Raw genomic sequence first — 16,785 nt, 5'->3', positions numbered from 1 at the left:
AGGCGGCAGGATTTACTAAAGATGAAGTGCAAGATTCTTCTTTAAATTTAATGGACCTCCTTGAATCATCACAAGAAGTTCTAGTATCTAAAAGGGAACTTTATTGGTTTCTTTTGCCTTTTTGAATGATAGAAATTCAGTTCTTAGATTTTTATTTCATAACAGGTTATTACCATTTTATGGTCAGAACATATGGATATTTTCTGATATTACTAGAGTAACCCTAGATCGCAGGAAGAAGTTTCTTTCTATGTGATCCATAGTTTTGTCATTAGATGCACAGTTTATACTGAGAGAACCTTCTCAACTGAGATTATTCCTGGATTTGTACACCTAATCTAGCTCTTTAGGATGGTATGGCAATTTAGAAATGATGGTGTTTTGGAATGCTTTTCTTTTTTCTCTGTTTCAGTGTTACTCACTCCTTTTCTTTCTTGGTCTCTCCTTTTTCTGCTATGACTTTGAGAAATGAACGAATATATTTTGTGTTCTTTTTTCATGTTGATATGACACTATTAGTGTATATGATATGACATCTCTCATATTTTCTGGTACAAGGGATTCTTGTGTTTAAATTGTAAAATCTATTAAAAATAAAATTAAAAAAAAAAGAATTATAGTATGTGCTACTGTTAGCTGTACAAGATTCTGCACCACCCATCAAAAGAGAAGATTGATCTTCTTGGACACTCCAGGGCTTTGAGTGCCTCCCTGCCACTTTACATATGCCACTACCATGGCATTATTGGGAAGTACTCAGATTGCCATTCCTTTCACTAACAGCAGGAAGTGTACTAGTGCCAGCTTGATTGTGACCATAGGTCTTGAGTCATTTGATCCTGACAATAAGCTCTCCTCTCTGCCAAACTTGCCCTGAGGTGAGGATTACCCATTGGAGTGAGCCCAGAGTCATTATTCTAAGCAGATTTGAAGGCATCAACTAACATGGCAGGCTGTACCTCAACAATGCTGGGAACAGAAGCAACACTTGATAATTCTGAAGTTGAAGGGACCAACAAGAAAGATGGGAGTGCTTCGATGTGGGCCCTGGTTTATGGAACTAGAGCTAAGGTAGCTGCCATGGACCACAGAAGGTGTAGATAATCCCACTGCCCAATGTTGCTACCATAAAAGTCTCTCTGTCACCACAGAAGAAGCTACAGACCTTGAAGAAATCCTAATAAGATCATAAAAAGTGTCTACTAAGCAGCACCTGATCTTACCTTGGTTGCTTCTTGACCTACGGAAAACTCCTGTAACCCAGCACAAAATATCACAAGCCACACAACCAGCACAGATAGTGATCTGCATCATCAAGGCTGTGGGGAAAAAAAGGCAAGCTTCAGAAGCACCACAGTCTTCATATTCTGGAGATCTTTATGGAAGATGCTGCCCTCCATTAGGATGGCCATTTTGCAGGAAGTCACTGAAACCAAGGCATCAGCCCATAGTAGCTGAAAAAGCCATTTTGTGTCATTTGGCAGTAAGGGGTAAAGCTTGTTAAAAGCTTTGACACTTCTGAGACCACTCTTTGCCTCTGGTATCTCTCACTCTTTAAGGAGCATACCTTCCACTTCCAAATAAAGTGGAAAGTATTTAAGGTGTCAACTTCTGATACCTTGAAGGATAAAATCTCACACTGGAACTTTCTCGGCTTTGGAATCCAAAATCCAGAGAGAGGTCACTGCATGACATATGAGCGAAAAAATCTCATCCTTGTAAAAAGGCAGATATTTGAATCACCTTCCCTTTTTAAAGATCAATTGCCATCTTCCATGGAGCCACAGCTGTCAGCAAAAATTCCCTCCAGGTCCAAAGGAGGGAACACCTTCTCAGAAACACTCTCAGCACCTTTAAGTACTGTTGATAATCTATTCCACTTCACTGAGGCCATCCAGGAGCTGAATAGCCTGAACTCGAGTTTCCAGAGGGCCCCCCCCCCCTCCATAACCAGGCCCTCTGTATAGCACAGAAGACATTGTGTAAAAACCTAGCATATTCTAGTGAAAAATCCCTTTTAGAGGAAGAACTGTGGCTAGAAAGAGAATCTATACAGCTCTCCCCACAGGCGATAACACTAGAGGCTCTTCAAAGGCACTGGAGAGAAAAATAGAAAAAAACTGAAACGTGCACCTGCAAAGGTTAAGAGTATATAACAGATGTGGACATAGTTTAAAAATACCATCTTAGAAGCACAGTTCACACATTAAGAAATGTGGAAGGAAAGTCAAATGATTACCAGCATGGTTAAAAGGTGAGGTAAAAGAGGCTGTTTTAGCGAAAATGCTTTCTTCAGTTGGAAGAAGGATCCAGCTGAAGAAAGTAGGGAAAGTATAAGCATTATCAAGTTAAAAGTAATTCTCTTCAGAATCCCTATGAAAACGAGTTAGAATTGTTCCCAGTGAATTTGGATGAAATCCAATAGAGGCAACATGGATTTGCTTTGGATTTACCAATCTACAACAACCTGTGTTGAGTTTGATTACTGCAGATGCTGCAAATTGGGCATGTCTACTCAAATTCAGATTTGGCGATTTTACGTATCCTTGTTGGATATTTTTTCAGTGTGAAAAAGAAAAACCAACAGTGGTAAAATGTAGACTATCTCACAAAAATGACCATTAAAACAAACATATCAAAATAGTTTACAAGGAGACCATCAGTCCTGAAGGTAAATCACCAAAACACTTGTTCTTCTTTATAATCATCGGTCTCCATATTTGGCCATATTTTGTTGCATATAGTGTTGTACTTATTTTTGAATTACATATAAATTAACTTAGTAAAACATTTATCTTTGATACAATGTTCTTGCACCCATACCTGACATGCCGTTATGGATGAGTAAATGCCATGCTCTGATACCCCTGAAGCAGACATCGAAACACTGTCTTGTGTTGGGTGTGGGTAAAAGAGAAGTGTTTTACTAAGTGGTGAAGATAAGTGTTGTGGAGATAAGCTGAGAAGATAACTGTTTTACTAAGCTGTTCTCTCTGTTTCGGTGAAGGTTCTTTCTTGCTGTCTGTATCTTTTGACATTTTTCTTTCCCTGTCTCTACCAGTTATACCCTTCCATTTGCATATATGGAATCATATTAGCAGAAAAGCAGGATGTTTTCCTTAACACAGTCCAAGTCAAGAATCCCCCCCCCCGAGCTCGTTTGCATACCAGGAGTTTGCCTCTTCTGTTCTCACAGAAGATACAGTCATGTGAAATGTGTCTGTTTAAAAATTCTGAATTCATTAAAGGCCTAACGTCTGAGAAAATCCTTGGAGTCAGACTCAGCCCAAGTAATTCCATTACAGGCAGGAAAGGGATAGCAGTGAGGAAATAGAGAGAAATATGAAATAGCATAGCTCTAGCAATCCTGTATTTCATTACAAAGTTTCATATCTGATGTTTCACTTTTTGTAGGTAATGATACCTGCAGAGTTGAAGCAATGCTTATGATGGCAACGGTTACTGTTTCCAATCAGAATACAAAAGAAAACAACAAATATAAAGGAAATGTTCCATTGGCACGTTGTATCGGTACATGCAAACCAGGACTGACGTAAGAATTTAAATATCTACCTATTTTTTCTTCCATATTAATAGTATTTGATTTTTAATTAAAAATAAATCTGGCTTTGGATATTTTTTAATAAATACAGTATTTAAGAATATGTTGACTACAAGCAGATACGAAACACGAGTTTGTGATTGCTCAAGTGTTTTACATGATAGCTTCATATAATGTTAATTTACCACTCAGCAACATTGAGACTCCCATGCCTTCATACCCTCTTGATTATATTTGTTAAATTATCATACTCAGTACACGTTGCCCTCTAATTATTTTTGGCCTGCTATTTTTCTCCTGCTCCTTTGAACTTCCAGCGCAGTCTGAACCAGCTTCTGTTAGTACATTGAGCCTTCATTCACAGCTACCCAAGAACTTTCCCCAGTTTTTAACACCAATTCCTCCTCCACACACACACATCCAACGTAATGATTGCATCACATGAGGGATGCACTTGTTTCATTTCATTTTGAAAACAAAAGTAGAACAAATTAAGTTTCAGTTATTTTCATTTTCTTTCATTTTTAAACAAGATGACTTCAGTCCGAGCCCAGGCCTTGCTGAAAAAAAGTTCAGTGCTGGCACACCAAAATTAAAACTTAAAGCCCTCTCCCCAACTTAAGCCTTATCCCCCTTATATACCCGGACCCATCTTCCCTATCTGTGGGATCCAGTCCCAAGGAGCTTCTGGAGCTTCCCAGGTCAATATTTAAAAATGTTACTTGCTGGCCCTGACTCTGGCAACATTTTATTGTACTTCAGTAAAAATATTGTATTTCAATAAAAATGGAGCCAACCAGTCCTGAGGACAGTACCATTTTGCAGAATTTCAGGGATGGTCAGTGCCATTAGTAAGTATTAATCCAGCAGGGCAGGAGTGCCCAAGGATCACTCCTGCTCATTTGGACTTATGGATCCTGGATAAGATACGAGGCGAAGGAAGGCCAGAAGCCTAGGGGTGTGGGGGCTTTAGTTTTTAAATTTTGGATGGAATCACATTCATAGAAGCTTTCTAAATCCAAAGGTTCTCTGTCTTTTGAGGGTTTAACAGAAGCCTATTGCAAGATATCCATTTATTTATTGAAACTAAACATTGTCAATTTTTTCAGCCTAGCATTACATTACATTCCCAATTCAGAGTAAATTGGATGTCATCCACATAACATAAATGGTAATGTCATCCACATAAGATAAATGGTAATGATGACAATGGCAGCACAATATATTTTCTCTTACATCAATATATTGTATTCACCATTTAAATATTATTTATTAATGAACATATCTCCAAATCCTCACAATACTTAAAAATTCTATCTATACAAATTAAAAACTATCATACTGACTTCAGTGCCAGGAAAAATAGTGGAAAGTGTCCTAAACATCAAAATCACAGAACATATAGAAAGACATAGTTTAGTGGAACAAAGTCAACATGGCTTTACCCAAGGCAAGTCTTGCCTCACAAATCTGCTTCACTTTTTTGAAGGAGTTAACAAACATGTGGATAAAGGTGAACTGGTAGATGTAGTATACTTGGATTTTCAGAAGGCGTATGACAAAGTTCCTCATGAGAGGCTTCTAGAAAAAGTAAAAAGTCATGGGATAGGTGGCGATGTCCTTTCGTAGATTGCAAACTGGCTAAAAGACAGGAAACAGAGAGTAGGATTAAATGGACAATTTTCTCAGTAGAAGGGAGTGGGCAGTAGAGTGCCTCAGGGATCTGTATTGGGACCCTTACTTTTCAATATATTTATAAATGATCTGGAAAGAAATACGACAAGTGAGATAATCAAATTTGCAGATGACACAAAATTGTTCAGAGTAGTTAAATTACAAGCAGATTGTGATAATTTACAGGAAGACCTTGTGAGACTGGAAAATTGGGCATCCAAATGGCAGATGAAATTTAATGTGGATAAGTGCAAGGTGATGATTATGGGGAAAAATAACCCATGCTATAGTTATACAATGTTTGGTTCCATATTAGGTACTACAACCCAAGAAAGAGATCTAGGCGTCATAGTGGATAACACATTGAAATCGTCGGTTCAGTGTGCTGCGGCAGTCAAAAAAGCAAACAAAATGTTGGGAATTATTAGAAAGGGAATGGTGAATAAAATGTAAAATGTCATAATGCCTCTGTATTGCTCTATGGTGAGACCGCACCTTGAATACTGTGTACAATTCTGGTCGCCGCATCTCAAAAAAGATATAATTGCGATGGAGAAGGTACAGAGAAGGGCTACCAAAATGATAAGGGGAATGGAACAGCTCCCCTATGAGGAAAGACTAAAGAGGTTAGAACTTTTCAGCTTGGAGAAGAGATGGCTGAGGGGGGATATGATAGAGGTGTTTAAAATCATGAGAGGTCTAGAACGGGTAGATGTGAATTGGCAATTTACTCTTTCGGATAATAGAAAGACTAGGGGGCACTCCATGAAGTTAGCATGTGGCACATTTAAAACTAATCGGAGGAAGTTTTTTTTTACTCAACGCACAATTAAACTCTGGAATTTGTTGCCAGAGGATGTGGTTAGTGCAGTTAGTATAGCTGTGTTTAAAAAAGGATTGGATAAGATCTTGGAGGAGAAGTCCATTACCTGCTATTAAGTTCACATAGGGGCGGATTTTAAAAGCCCTGCTCGCGTAAATCCGCCCGGATTTACGTGAGCAGGGCCTTGCGTGCCAGAGCGCCTATTTTCCATAGGCTGCCGGCGCGCGCAGAATCCCGGGACGCGCGTAGGTCCCGGGATTTTTTGTCGGTGTTTGGGGGGCGGGACGCGGCGTTTCGGGGGCGGGCCCGGGGGCGTGGTTTCGGCCCGGGGCGGTCCGGGGGCGTGGCCGCGCCCTCCGGAACCGCCCCCGGGTCGCGTCTCGGCGCGCTAGCGGCCCACTGGCACACGGGGATTTACTTCTCCCTCCGGGAGGCGTAAATCCTCGGACAAAGGTAGGGGGGGGTTTAGATAGGGCCAGGGGGGTGGGTTAGATAGAGGAAGGGAGGGGAAGGTGAGGGGAAGGCAAAAGCGAGTTCCCTCCGAGGCCGCTCCGATTTCGGAGCGGCCTTGGAGGGAACGGAGGCAGGCTGCGCGGCTCGGCGCGCGCCGGCTGCACAAAATCGGCAGCCTTGCGCGCGCCGATCCTGGATTTTAGCAGATACGTGCGGCTACGCGTGTATCTACTAAAATCCAGCGTACTTTTGTTTGCGACTGGTGCGCCAACAAAAGTACGTGAACGCGCATTTTTTGTAAATCTACCCCAGTGTGTTCTGTTTGCCACAGTCAAAGACCCTGATCCAGGTCACCACACTTTGAAGGCTCATGCTCCACTCTAAGGGCCAACCCATTCCGGGGAACCCTTCCCTGCTCAAAGGAAAGGGAGCTCTCCCTGGGTGTAGCCAGCCTGTATCTACCCTCTGACCCATGTTGAATCGCTGTTTACATGGTAACTTCCTCCGCCTCGGCCTTGAAAATTCTCTTTTGTATATCTGCTAACTCTACCAGATTTTAAAAGACCAGCAAGAGCTCACTAGATGCCAACGGAAACACCCCACTCTAGGAGCAAACCCATTCTAGGGAGCCCTTTCCTGCACAAAGGAAAGGGAACTCTCCCCGGGTGTAGCCAGCCTGTATCTACCCTCTGTCTCTGTGCCTTGCTGTCATACACCAGATGACTCACTCAACTCCTTGTGGTGTTCTGGCCACTAACAAGGTTGCTCAGTGTGTTGGTGCTAGTCTTTCTGCTTGCTATGTTCCTCCTTCATTGTGCTGTAGGATGTTGATGCCACTTGTCTTGCCGCTTTGCCTGTCTGCTGCCTTCAAGGGTTCATGTATCTCTTATTGGTGCTCTCTTTTGATACTGTGGTGTGTTTTTGACACTCTTGCTGCTGCTTTGAACCTCTATTAAAGCACTCTTCTTGCCACTCCTGGTACCCCTTTTCCCCTTTAAAGAACCTTCGGCTATTCATGCCACTTTGGTGCCACTTTGCCACATTCTAAGTACCTTGGAGCTGTTTTGTTGTTCTGATGATTGCTCCCCAGAAGTTTCATCAAAATTGATAATAAAACCCCAATTCCGCAGCCAAAAATAGGCTGCAAATACTTCCCCCATTCACTTTAATGGGAACCGGAAAACAAATGTACGTATCAACGTATTGGGGTGCCATTGAACGAATGCAACGTATCTGGGCCCCAAAAAATACATATCCCGAATGCAACGAATACTTTCTGGCTGCACATCCCTACTAGATGCTCATTTGTGGTATTATCATTGACAAAAGTAGTCAACTGAAAAGGATGAAAAACAATATTTAACTCCTTGATTAAACATTTCCATGGAAACCAAAAAGAAAACTAAACCCCAAAAGTCTAAAATTCTTGGCTACAAAAGAAGAAACTGATTCCTATTTTTCTGGGTGACTGGAGAAATCTGGAAACATTCTTACATGACAATTCATTAAAAAAAAACAAAAACCCACAAGTAATGACCATAGTATATGGCAGGAGTGGCCAATCTATGACTCAGAGCTACATGTGGCACTTTCATGTGCAAAATGTGGCTCTTGCCTTCTTGTCTCCATGGCAACTGAGCACCACTGCAGAGGGGAGGAGCTGGACCAAGAAGCACACATAGCAAACAAAGATGAGAAGAGACTTTCTGCTCCTCCCCCCTCCCCCACCACCTTCCAGTGCTGCTGACTACTGTGGGATCAGGAGGGAGGGGCTGGAGCAGAGACTTTTCAATGCTCATTCCTCTCTGCCCCTCCCTTCCCCTCCTGTCTACAACCAGTAGCATCACAATAGTGTTTCCCAATCCTCTCATGGAGGCACACCTAACCAATCAGGTTTTTCGGATATGGAGACCTAGTGTTCGTAAATCTGTCTCATGCATATTCATTGTTTCAATTCTGAAAACCTGAATGGATAGGTGTGCCTCCAGAAGAGGGTTGGGAATCATTGCACTAGAGGATGGCATGGAGGGGGCGAGGCGAGATCTGTTCTAGCCCTCCCCATCCTGTCCACTCCTACCCCGCGCTACCAGCACTAGAGGGCTTTGCTCTGCTCTGCTGTCTGGGGGGGGGGGGGGGGGGAGAGGATGGAGTAAAACTGCACCAAGCCCAGCAGATCACTTTGCTCTTAGGACTTAGGATTCAGCTAACAGCAGAAGAGAGGAGGGAAGCATCCAGAGCTTTAGTCAGGCCAGAATGGTTTGAGGTAAGAAAAGAGAGTGAATCTTTGTGGAAGAGGGGGAAATAACATACGATTTTCCATACTAGGTCAGATCATAGGTCCATCAATCCCAGTATCCTGTTTCCAACAGTGGCCAATCCAGGTCACAAGTACCTGGCAGGATCCCAAAAGATTGATAGATTCTATGCTTCTTATCCCAGGAATAAGCAGTGGATTTCCAGACTCCACCTTAATAATTGTTTAAGGACTTTTATTCCTAGGAATTTATCCAAACCTTTTTTGAATGCAACTATACTAACAGACTCTTGCTATTCATAAACATTTCACAGAGCAAGACAAGAGCTGAATAACCCTAACTTCTTTAGCCCATCTTCATAGGGGATTCATCTATCCCCTTTATCATTTTGATAACACTTTTCTGTACCTTTTCTAATTCCACTATATCCTTTTTGAGATGCGATGACCAGAATTGCACACAATATGCAAGGTGTGGTCTCAAAATGGAGTGTTACAGAGGCATCATGACACCCTTTGTTTTATTCTCTGTTTCTTTCCTAATAATTCCTAGCATTCTATTTATTTTCTTCGCTTCCGCCACTTACTGAGCAAATCATTTCAACATATTATTTATGTATATTTATTCATTTATTTAAACACTTTTATATACTGAAGTTCGTATGGACATCACATCAGTTTACATAAAAACAAAGGAAGAAGAGGGAGTGAAATTAGGAAAAAAAAGTTACAATATAACAATTAATTGATTAAAAAAGTTGCTCTAAGAAAGAAAAAGAGGGAAGAGAAGAACGGATAGGAGAGGGGGGGGGGGGTGAATGGTAGAGGAATAGTTAACTGTCTAGATCCTTTTCCTGAGTGATGACTCCCAAGGTGGAATCTAGCATTATATAGCTATAATTTGGGTTGCTCTTCCCTACATGCATCACTTTGCACTTTTCCACTTTAAATAACATCTGCCATTTGGATGCCCAGTCTCCTAGTCTTGCAAGGTCCTCCTGTAATTTCTCACAATCCTCTTGTGATTTAATAACTTTGAATAATTTTGTATCATCGGTAAATTTGATCATGTCACTCATTGTTCCAATTTTTAGGTCATTTATAAATATGTTACAAAAGCAGCAGTCCCAGTACAGATCCCTGGGGCACGGCACTATTTACCTTCCACCACTGAGAAAATTGACCATTTACCCCACTCTCTGTTGTGTTTTCTATCTTTTAATCAGTTCAAAATCCACAATATTATATTGCCTCCTATACCATAACTTTTTAATTTCCTCAAGAGTCTCTCATGAGGTACTTTGTCAAATTGTTAGGGAGATTAGGGATGTGAATGCTTGGGGAAGTGAGAGGTAAACAAAACTGATGCGAGTGACATGAAAAAGAGTGAATGTTGAGAGAGATGAGGAGAGAGATACATTTTGGGAAGAGGTGAGGAGATGTTGATTGCTGGAGAACAACACAAGGAGGAGCTAAATACCATAGAGGAAGTTAGGAAGGAGTGAATGTCATCTTCCTCCTCATCTCCCTGAAGCCAGTAATGCAAATTGGACAGTCTGGGAAGGTATAAGTTTACAAAGTCCATGCTGACTTATATTCTGCATCATTTGTCAGAGGACCAGGCTAGGATAAAGAAACAGAGGGACAGAGAGAGGGCTTGGTTAAGGTGGCTGCATGAGAGCCATGTCTGAAGGGGGACCATATGTGAAGTAGCATGGGGGGGAATCAAGGGTAAATAAGAATGGCAGGAATGGGGTTAGAAGGGGGTTTCAAAGAACTGGGGGACAGACATTGGAGAGGTTAAGAAAGATAGAATGGGCGTCTGTAAGGTAAAGTAAGCCAGAAGTGGTTATGGGAGAGTGAAAAAGCAAAAATGGTGTATGAGAGGGCGAGAGAGACAGAGGTAATTAATGAGACAGTGAGAGCGAGAATGATAGAGCCAGAATCAAAGGTATAATGGGGTGGAGGTGTGAGAGAAAGTCAGAGGTGTGATTGTGAAGGAGTGTGTGAGTGACAGAAACACACAGTATGGTATGGAAAGGAGGGGGGGTGAGATCCAAAAGGGATGATGGTCAAGGATGTAGGAGAGATAGCCAGGGAGAGGAAATGAAGGGAAGGCAGAGAGAGAAAAGAGAAGCAGAGAATGGGGTACTGGTGCTTGACATAAAAGTAGGGGAGGAGAGAGGACAGTGGGAGGCAGAGAGGAGAGAGAGGCTTGGAGTAGAGGGAAAAAGGGGTGGGTATGTAATATTATGTTGGGACCACTAACCCCCAATATTGCTATTAGCCTTGGGGTGCTATGCTGGTGCTGCGGAGAGAGAGTCTGGAAAGAACAGGGTGGGAGGATGTATGTGTGTATTTCAATTTAGGATTGAGAGACACTGGTGGGTATAGTGTGGAGGGACTACAAGAGAGATTGGTGAGGACAGAGTGAGAGATAGGGACAGGTGGGGAATTGAGACAATTTTAGGAACAGGGTGGCAGGACAGAAGAACTGGTGTGGAATTGAAAGAGAAATTTGTGGAAACAGAGTGGCAGGACAGGTTAGGGGAATTGAGAGAGAGACTTGTAGGAACAGGGTGGTAGGGCAGAGAGAGTAGTAGACCAGGATGGTATTGAAAGAGACCATGGCAACAGGATGAAGAGAAAGAGAGAGAGAGAGAGAGAGTGTTCTGGGTTCAGACCGTGCACACTAGCATTCTGCCCAGGGGCTCTGACCTGGGGAGCTAATCTCACTGAGGTCTACACTGGGTACTACCTGAGGGGCTTATTACCTGTATGCACACAGAATTTTCTCAGGGGCTTACATAATATAAAAACATACAATTACTGGAATTATACCTGAGGGGCTTGAATCCAGGAGCTTATTCCCTACACAAAGATTCACACACAAACTTTGATTCAGTACATCAAAGTTCCAGGTACTTAGGAAAGTAAGTTTAATTGAGCAATAGGAGGATAGAACAAATAAAATAATTATATATATATATATATATATATATATATATATTATAGATGTGAATCGGAATCCGTTCCGGTTCCGATTCACATCGTTAATTTTTTTTTATGCGGCGCCATCAGGGTTTTTTTTAATTGGCTGTGCCCAAGCCGATAAACAAAAAACCTACCCCGACCCTTTAAAAGAAATCCCTTAGCTTCCCCCACCCTCCCAACCCCCCCAAAAACTTTTTACAAGTATCTGGTGGTCCAGTGGGAGTCCCGGGAGCGATCTCCCGCTCTCGGGCCGTCGGCTGCCACTAATAAAAATGGTGCCGATGGCCCTTTGCCCTTACCATGGACAGCCGGTGCCATCTTTAAAAATGGCGCAGGCCATCCAGTGCTCCTACCATGAGACAGGGGCCGGCCAATGGCACGGATACCCTGTCACACGGTAAGGGCAAAGGGCCATCGGCGCCATTTTTATTAGTGGCAGCCGACAGCCCGAGAGCGGGAGATCGCTCCCGGGACTCCCACTGGACTACCAGGTACTTGTAAAATGTTTTGGGGGGGGGAGGGTGGGGGAAGCTAAGGGATCTCTTTTAAAGGGTCGGGGTTTAGGGGTTGCTTTTGTGTGCAGTTTTTCCCACCCTCCCCCAAAACGATAAGAGAACCCCACGAACAATTTCATGGGATTTTCCTATCGGTTTCGGGGAGCCCCTGATTTCTGACGACTTTGAAAATATCGTACGATATTTTCAATCGTCAGAAAAATGATTCACATCCCTTATATATATATATATACATACATGCATGCATGCATGCATACAGAGAGAGAGAGAGAGAGAGAGAGGCTCCTGGACGTGATAGTTTATAAGCTTACGTGTTTCCAACAGCTCCGCCTGTGCTATCACGTCCAGGAGCCACTCTCTCCTCTCTCTCTCCTTATACATTAAAAATGCTTTTGAAAGTATTGATGTTTCCTCCCTCTGATTTCTTATCAAATCTCAGATGTAACTGCTTTCTCATCATAAACCTAGCAGAATGATGGACCCTTGGTCTGACCCAGTATGGCATTTTTTTTTGTTCTTATGTTCTTAATAACTAAACAGACTCTTGCCTGTTCATAAACATTTCACAGTGCAAAACAGTAAATAGGAGTTCACACCGAGGTTGGCTTGTGGCCTTCAAACTAGTTTGTGTCTGGATGAAAACTCTGAATCCATATGGTCTACCCTCTATATACATCCTCAGCAAAAGTAACAAAAAATGACTCCAACAGAGAGAGACACTGGCAAGGACAGGGTGGGAAAATTGAGAAAGAGAGAGACTGTTGGGAGGATTGAGAGAGACTGATGGGAACAGAATGGACGAAAGAGAAAGACTAGCAAAGAATGTTTGGCCACCTCTGGTATATGGTGTCACTTGATCAGTCTCACAACTCTGCAATTGCATTATTGATTATTAATTTATGTTTATTGAATTTCCTTAGCTATGTGTTTCCTTTTAATGACAAATCAGCCAATTATTGTTTTCATGTAGGACTTGGTTTGTGAATATCAAATTCTTTTTATCACTGTTAACAATAATCTTAGGTTTGATCATCATGTGTTATGGCCTTTGCTATTGATATTATTTATAAATTACATTATTTTTTAGGTTTAGTTACAATTCCAGAATGATATCGGTAACCGGAAATTGCTGTACAGTGGCCAGTATGACAAAGACATCATGTGCTCTTAATAATACAAACACGACTAGTAATGACACATATGATTATGAATACAATATTACTACCAGTTGTAAATGTCTCACAGTTTGGCCAATGCCGTAATCCCAAGAAGAGCATTATTTCTGTAAAGCTATAATCACATATCACTTTTATTTAAATTGCAAATGTGATTAACAAACTCATTTTAAAATCATTAATCTGCAATCAAACAATGCTGATTCAAGTGTGTTCTGTGTTGGTAACTTTTACGAATTCCATGTGTAGATCCCTCTGAATGGTTTGTAAATGAGTAGATTGTTTGAACTTTCAGTTTCTGAGAATTCATATTAGAACAAGTGAACCTTGCATTGGGAAATGTTGATTGCCAATCAATACAAGCATATAAGTCAAAAATCAGATATAAAAAGCAAAAATTAAAAAAAAACATTTATATAGTCAACATTTTAACCCAAACTGGCTGGGGGAAGGGAGGAGAGGGTATAGGGCAGATTTTCAAAGGGTTACGTGCGTAGATACACGCGTAACCCCCAAAAAGCTGCCTCTGCCTGCCCCTGCACGTGCCGAGCCTATCTTGCATAGGCTCGGCTGCGCACGCAAGCCCCGGGACGTGCGTATGTCCCGGGGCTTACAAAAAGGAGCGGGGAGTGGGCGTTACAGGGCGGTCCGGGGGTGGGGCGTGGCCTGAGCCTCCAAGCACAGCGGCCATTTGCCGTTATGCTCGCAGCCGGCCCGCGTAAGTTACGCCTGCCAGGAGGCAGACGTAACTTCTTCAATAAAGGTAAGGGGGAGTTCTAGGTAGGGCTGGGAGGCAAGTTAGGTACGGGAAGGGAGGGGGAAGGTGCGGGGGGCGGAAGGAAAGTTCCCTCCGAGGCCACTCTGATTTCGAAGCGGCCTCGGAGGGAACGGAGGCAGGCTGTGCGGCGCGGCTCGCGCAAGTTGCACAACTGTGCACCCCCTTGCGTGCGCCGACCCTGGATTTTATAACATGTGCGCGGCTGCACGTGAATGTTATAAAATCGGACGTAGATTTGTTCACGCCGGGTTGCACGAACAAATTTACGCCCGCGCGCAGGTTTTAAAATCTGCCCCATAATTTATAAACTCATTCTTTTATTCTACCCTCAAACAGTGCTAATTAAAGTGTGTTGTGTATTATAAACGTTTACGGACTTTATGTGTATACATTTTGATTTATTAATCTTTATGACCTGAGATTTTGATTAATTAGTCTTTATGACCTGAGATTGCATTGCTAACAGGGTATTTAGTGCTGTCTCTTTACTTTAACTGTTGCCAATAAATTAATAAAAATAAATATTTCTGCATCTTTGGAACTTGTCTTGTTTCTTAAAAGAGCTTTCACTGAACAATATAGAGGTAAAAGAAAACTCTTTCAAAAGTGCACAGCCGACCCACTTGCCATTATGGTGCCGGCATCGTGGGATCATGTACCCGGGGGGGACACACACAGACTCCTTCCTCAATGGGCCGCACTGCTTGATTGCGCCACTGCTCCTGGTTGGTTCAGCGTCAGGCTTGGTGACATTATCTTAACGTGGCTCTTTGTCACAATTTTTGACTAAAGGAAAAGCTTGACACCAACGAAAGCAGTACTCACCCAAGTTTACTTCAATATAAACAAGTATCAGCTTTACAGGTTAAAATGTCTTTCATCTGTTCACATATCGGATGAACAGAGCAGGTTTTACATATAAGAAAAGTCCCCAAATAGCCAGTTTAAATAAGTGGCCAGGTGAGAGTTATTTATCTGACCCACAAATGACAAAAGACCCAGAAGGTTAAGCTAAAGAATACCAAAGAGAAATTAATATACTTCCATGATTTGAAAAAACATTATTCTTATAGAATCCTCCGCAGGATACAAAAAGTTCAGATCAGTGTGTAGATGATTCTAGGCAAAGATCATTGTGTTTGGGTTCATAAAAGTATTTTCTTCATTGTGCACAGATCCATACTGTTATATATGTGATCCAAAAAAAATTGTGCTTTATTTGGGTATTTCTGGAAGTTGAGGTTTATTTGCATCACAATGTTCAATTAAATTTTAGTGATAAAATTCTGAAGGCCCTGATCCCAATAAAACCCTTATTCGCTATCAAGAGAATTAAAAGAGGGCAATAAAACTATTGGGGTAGATTTTTAAACGTACGCAAGTGTGCCCATGTGCATGCGCTACCCGGCGCGTGCACATGGACATGCGATTTTATAACATGCGCACATATGTTATAAAATCGGGGGTCGGCGCGCGCAAGGGGGTGCACAATTGTGCACCTTGCACGCGCCAAGCCGAGCTGCCTTCCCCCATTCCCTACCCCACCTTCCCTTCCCTCCCCCGCCCTTTTCCCCCTACCTGTCTCTTCAATTTTCTTTTATTATTTCGTGATTTATATACCGCGGCACGTTAATACTACAAAACTTACTTCAGCTCTGGGGCTGAAGTAAGTTGCGCGCGCAATCCCCGGCACAGCAGCAAATGGCCGCTGTACCAGAAGCCTCTGGTCCCGCCCCTTTAGTAAAGCCCCGCACTGCCCCTTTAGTAAAGCCAAGGGACTTAAACATGTTCTGGGGCTTTATGCACGTCGCTGGGCCTTTATAAAATAGCTAAGTGCGCATAGGGCTTTTAAACTCCGGCCCACTGTGTATACTGTCAAGATGGTGAAAAAATACATTATGGGGGTAATTTTCAAAGGAGTTACACATGTAAATGTGACATACTATCGTAGCAATTTTCAAAAGCTATTTACTCGAGTAAAGTGCACTTACTTGAGTAAATCCTATGGACAATTCAATGGCATATATTGTAGCAATTTTGAAAAGCCCACTTACTTGAGTAAAGTGTATTTACTCGAGCAAAAACCAGTTTTGCTCGAGTAAATGCTTTTGAAAATCTGGCCCTATTAGTACAAATCCCTGTAATCTTCTGAGGATGAGGTGGAAAAGGTTAAAATAATAGAATATCTGAATGCTATTTAACTCCCCTCACTTGATGTAAGTGAATGAAATTGTGAGGATTCGCTAATAGTTGTCTTAGTCCCTGCTCCATTATTGGTACATCAGAAGTAGAAGGCAAGATGTGATTAGGATCTGAATAGCCTACAAGAAATGGCAGCACTCAAGAAATGGGTGCCTCCCCAGCACAGATGTGCAAGTACTGCTAGTAACCGGGCGTGCGATGCATTCGTGTAGGCAGTTGCCCCCACCTTACCATAGATTATCTTTTTGGGGAGCTGGAGGCTGGCCCCCCCATGATGGTGCCCCACTTGGGGACTCCTTCCTCAATGGGCCATGCTGCTTGTTGATGCCACTCCTCCTGGTTGGTCCTGCTGTAT

The 16,785-nt window shown here is 42.4% G+C and overlaps 1 protein-coding gene across 1 annotated transcript in view; it reads left to right on the top strand.

The window, feature by feature from the left end:
* Nucleotides 1-13,763, top strand: part of LOC115099552 (integumentary mucin B.1-like) — an 80,984-nt gene extending 67,221 nt beyond the window's left edge. The window contains exons 7-8 of the mRNA XM_029617287.1: nucleotides 3,415-3,553; nucleotides 13,363-13,763. Coding sequence (XP_029473147.1) covers nucleotides 3,415-3,553; nucleotides 13,363-13,537 — 314 coding nt within the window. The 3' untranslated portion in view covers nucleotides 13,538-13,763. The remainder of the gene's footprint in view (nucleotides 1-3,414; nucleotides 3,554-13,362) is intronic.
* Nucleotides 13,764-16,785: the final 3,022 nt, after the last annotated feature.

This window comes from Rhinatrema bivittatum, chromosome 9, assembly GCF_901001135.1.
Source record: "Rhinatrema bivittatum chromosome 9, aRhiBiv1.1, whole genome shotgun sequence".
NCBI lineage: Eukaryota > Metazoa > Chordata > Amphibia > Gymnophiona > Rhinatrematidae > Rhinatrema > Rhinatrema bivittatum.
This window is presented reverse-complemented; position numbering and strand designations above follow the sequence as displayed.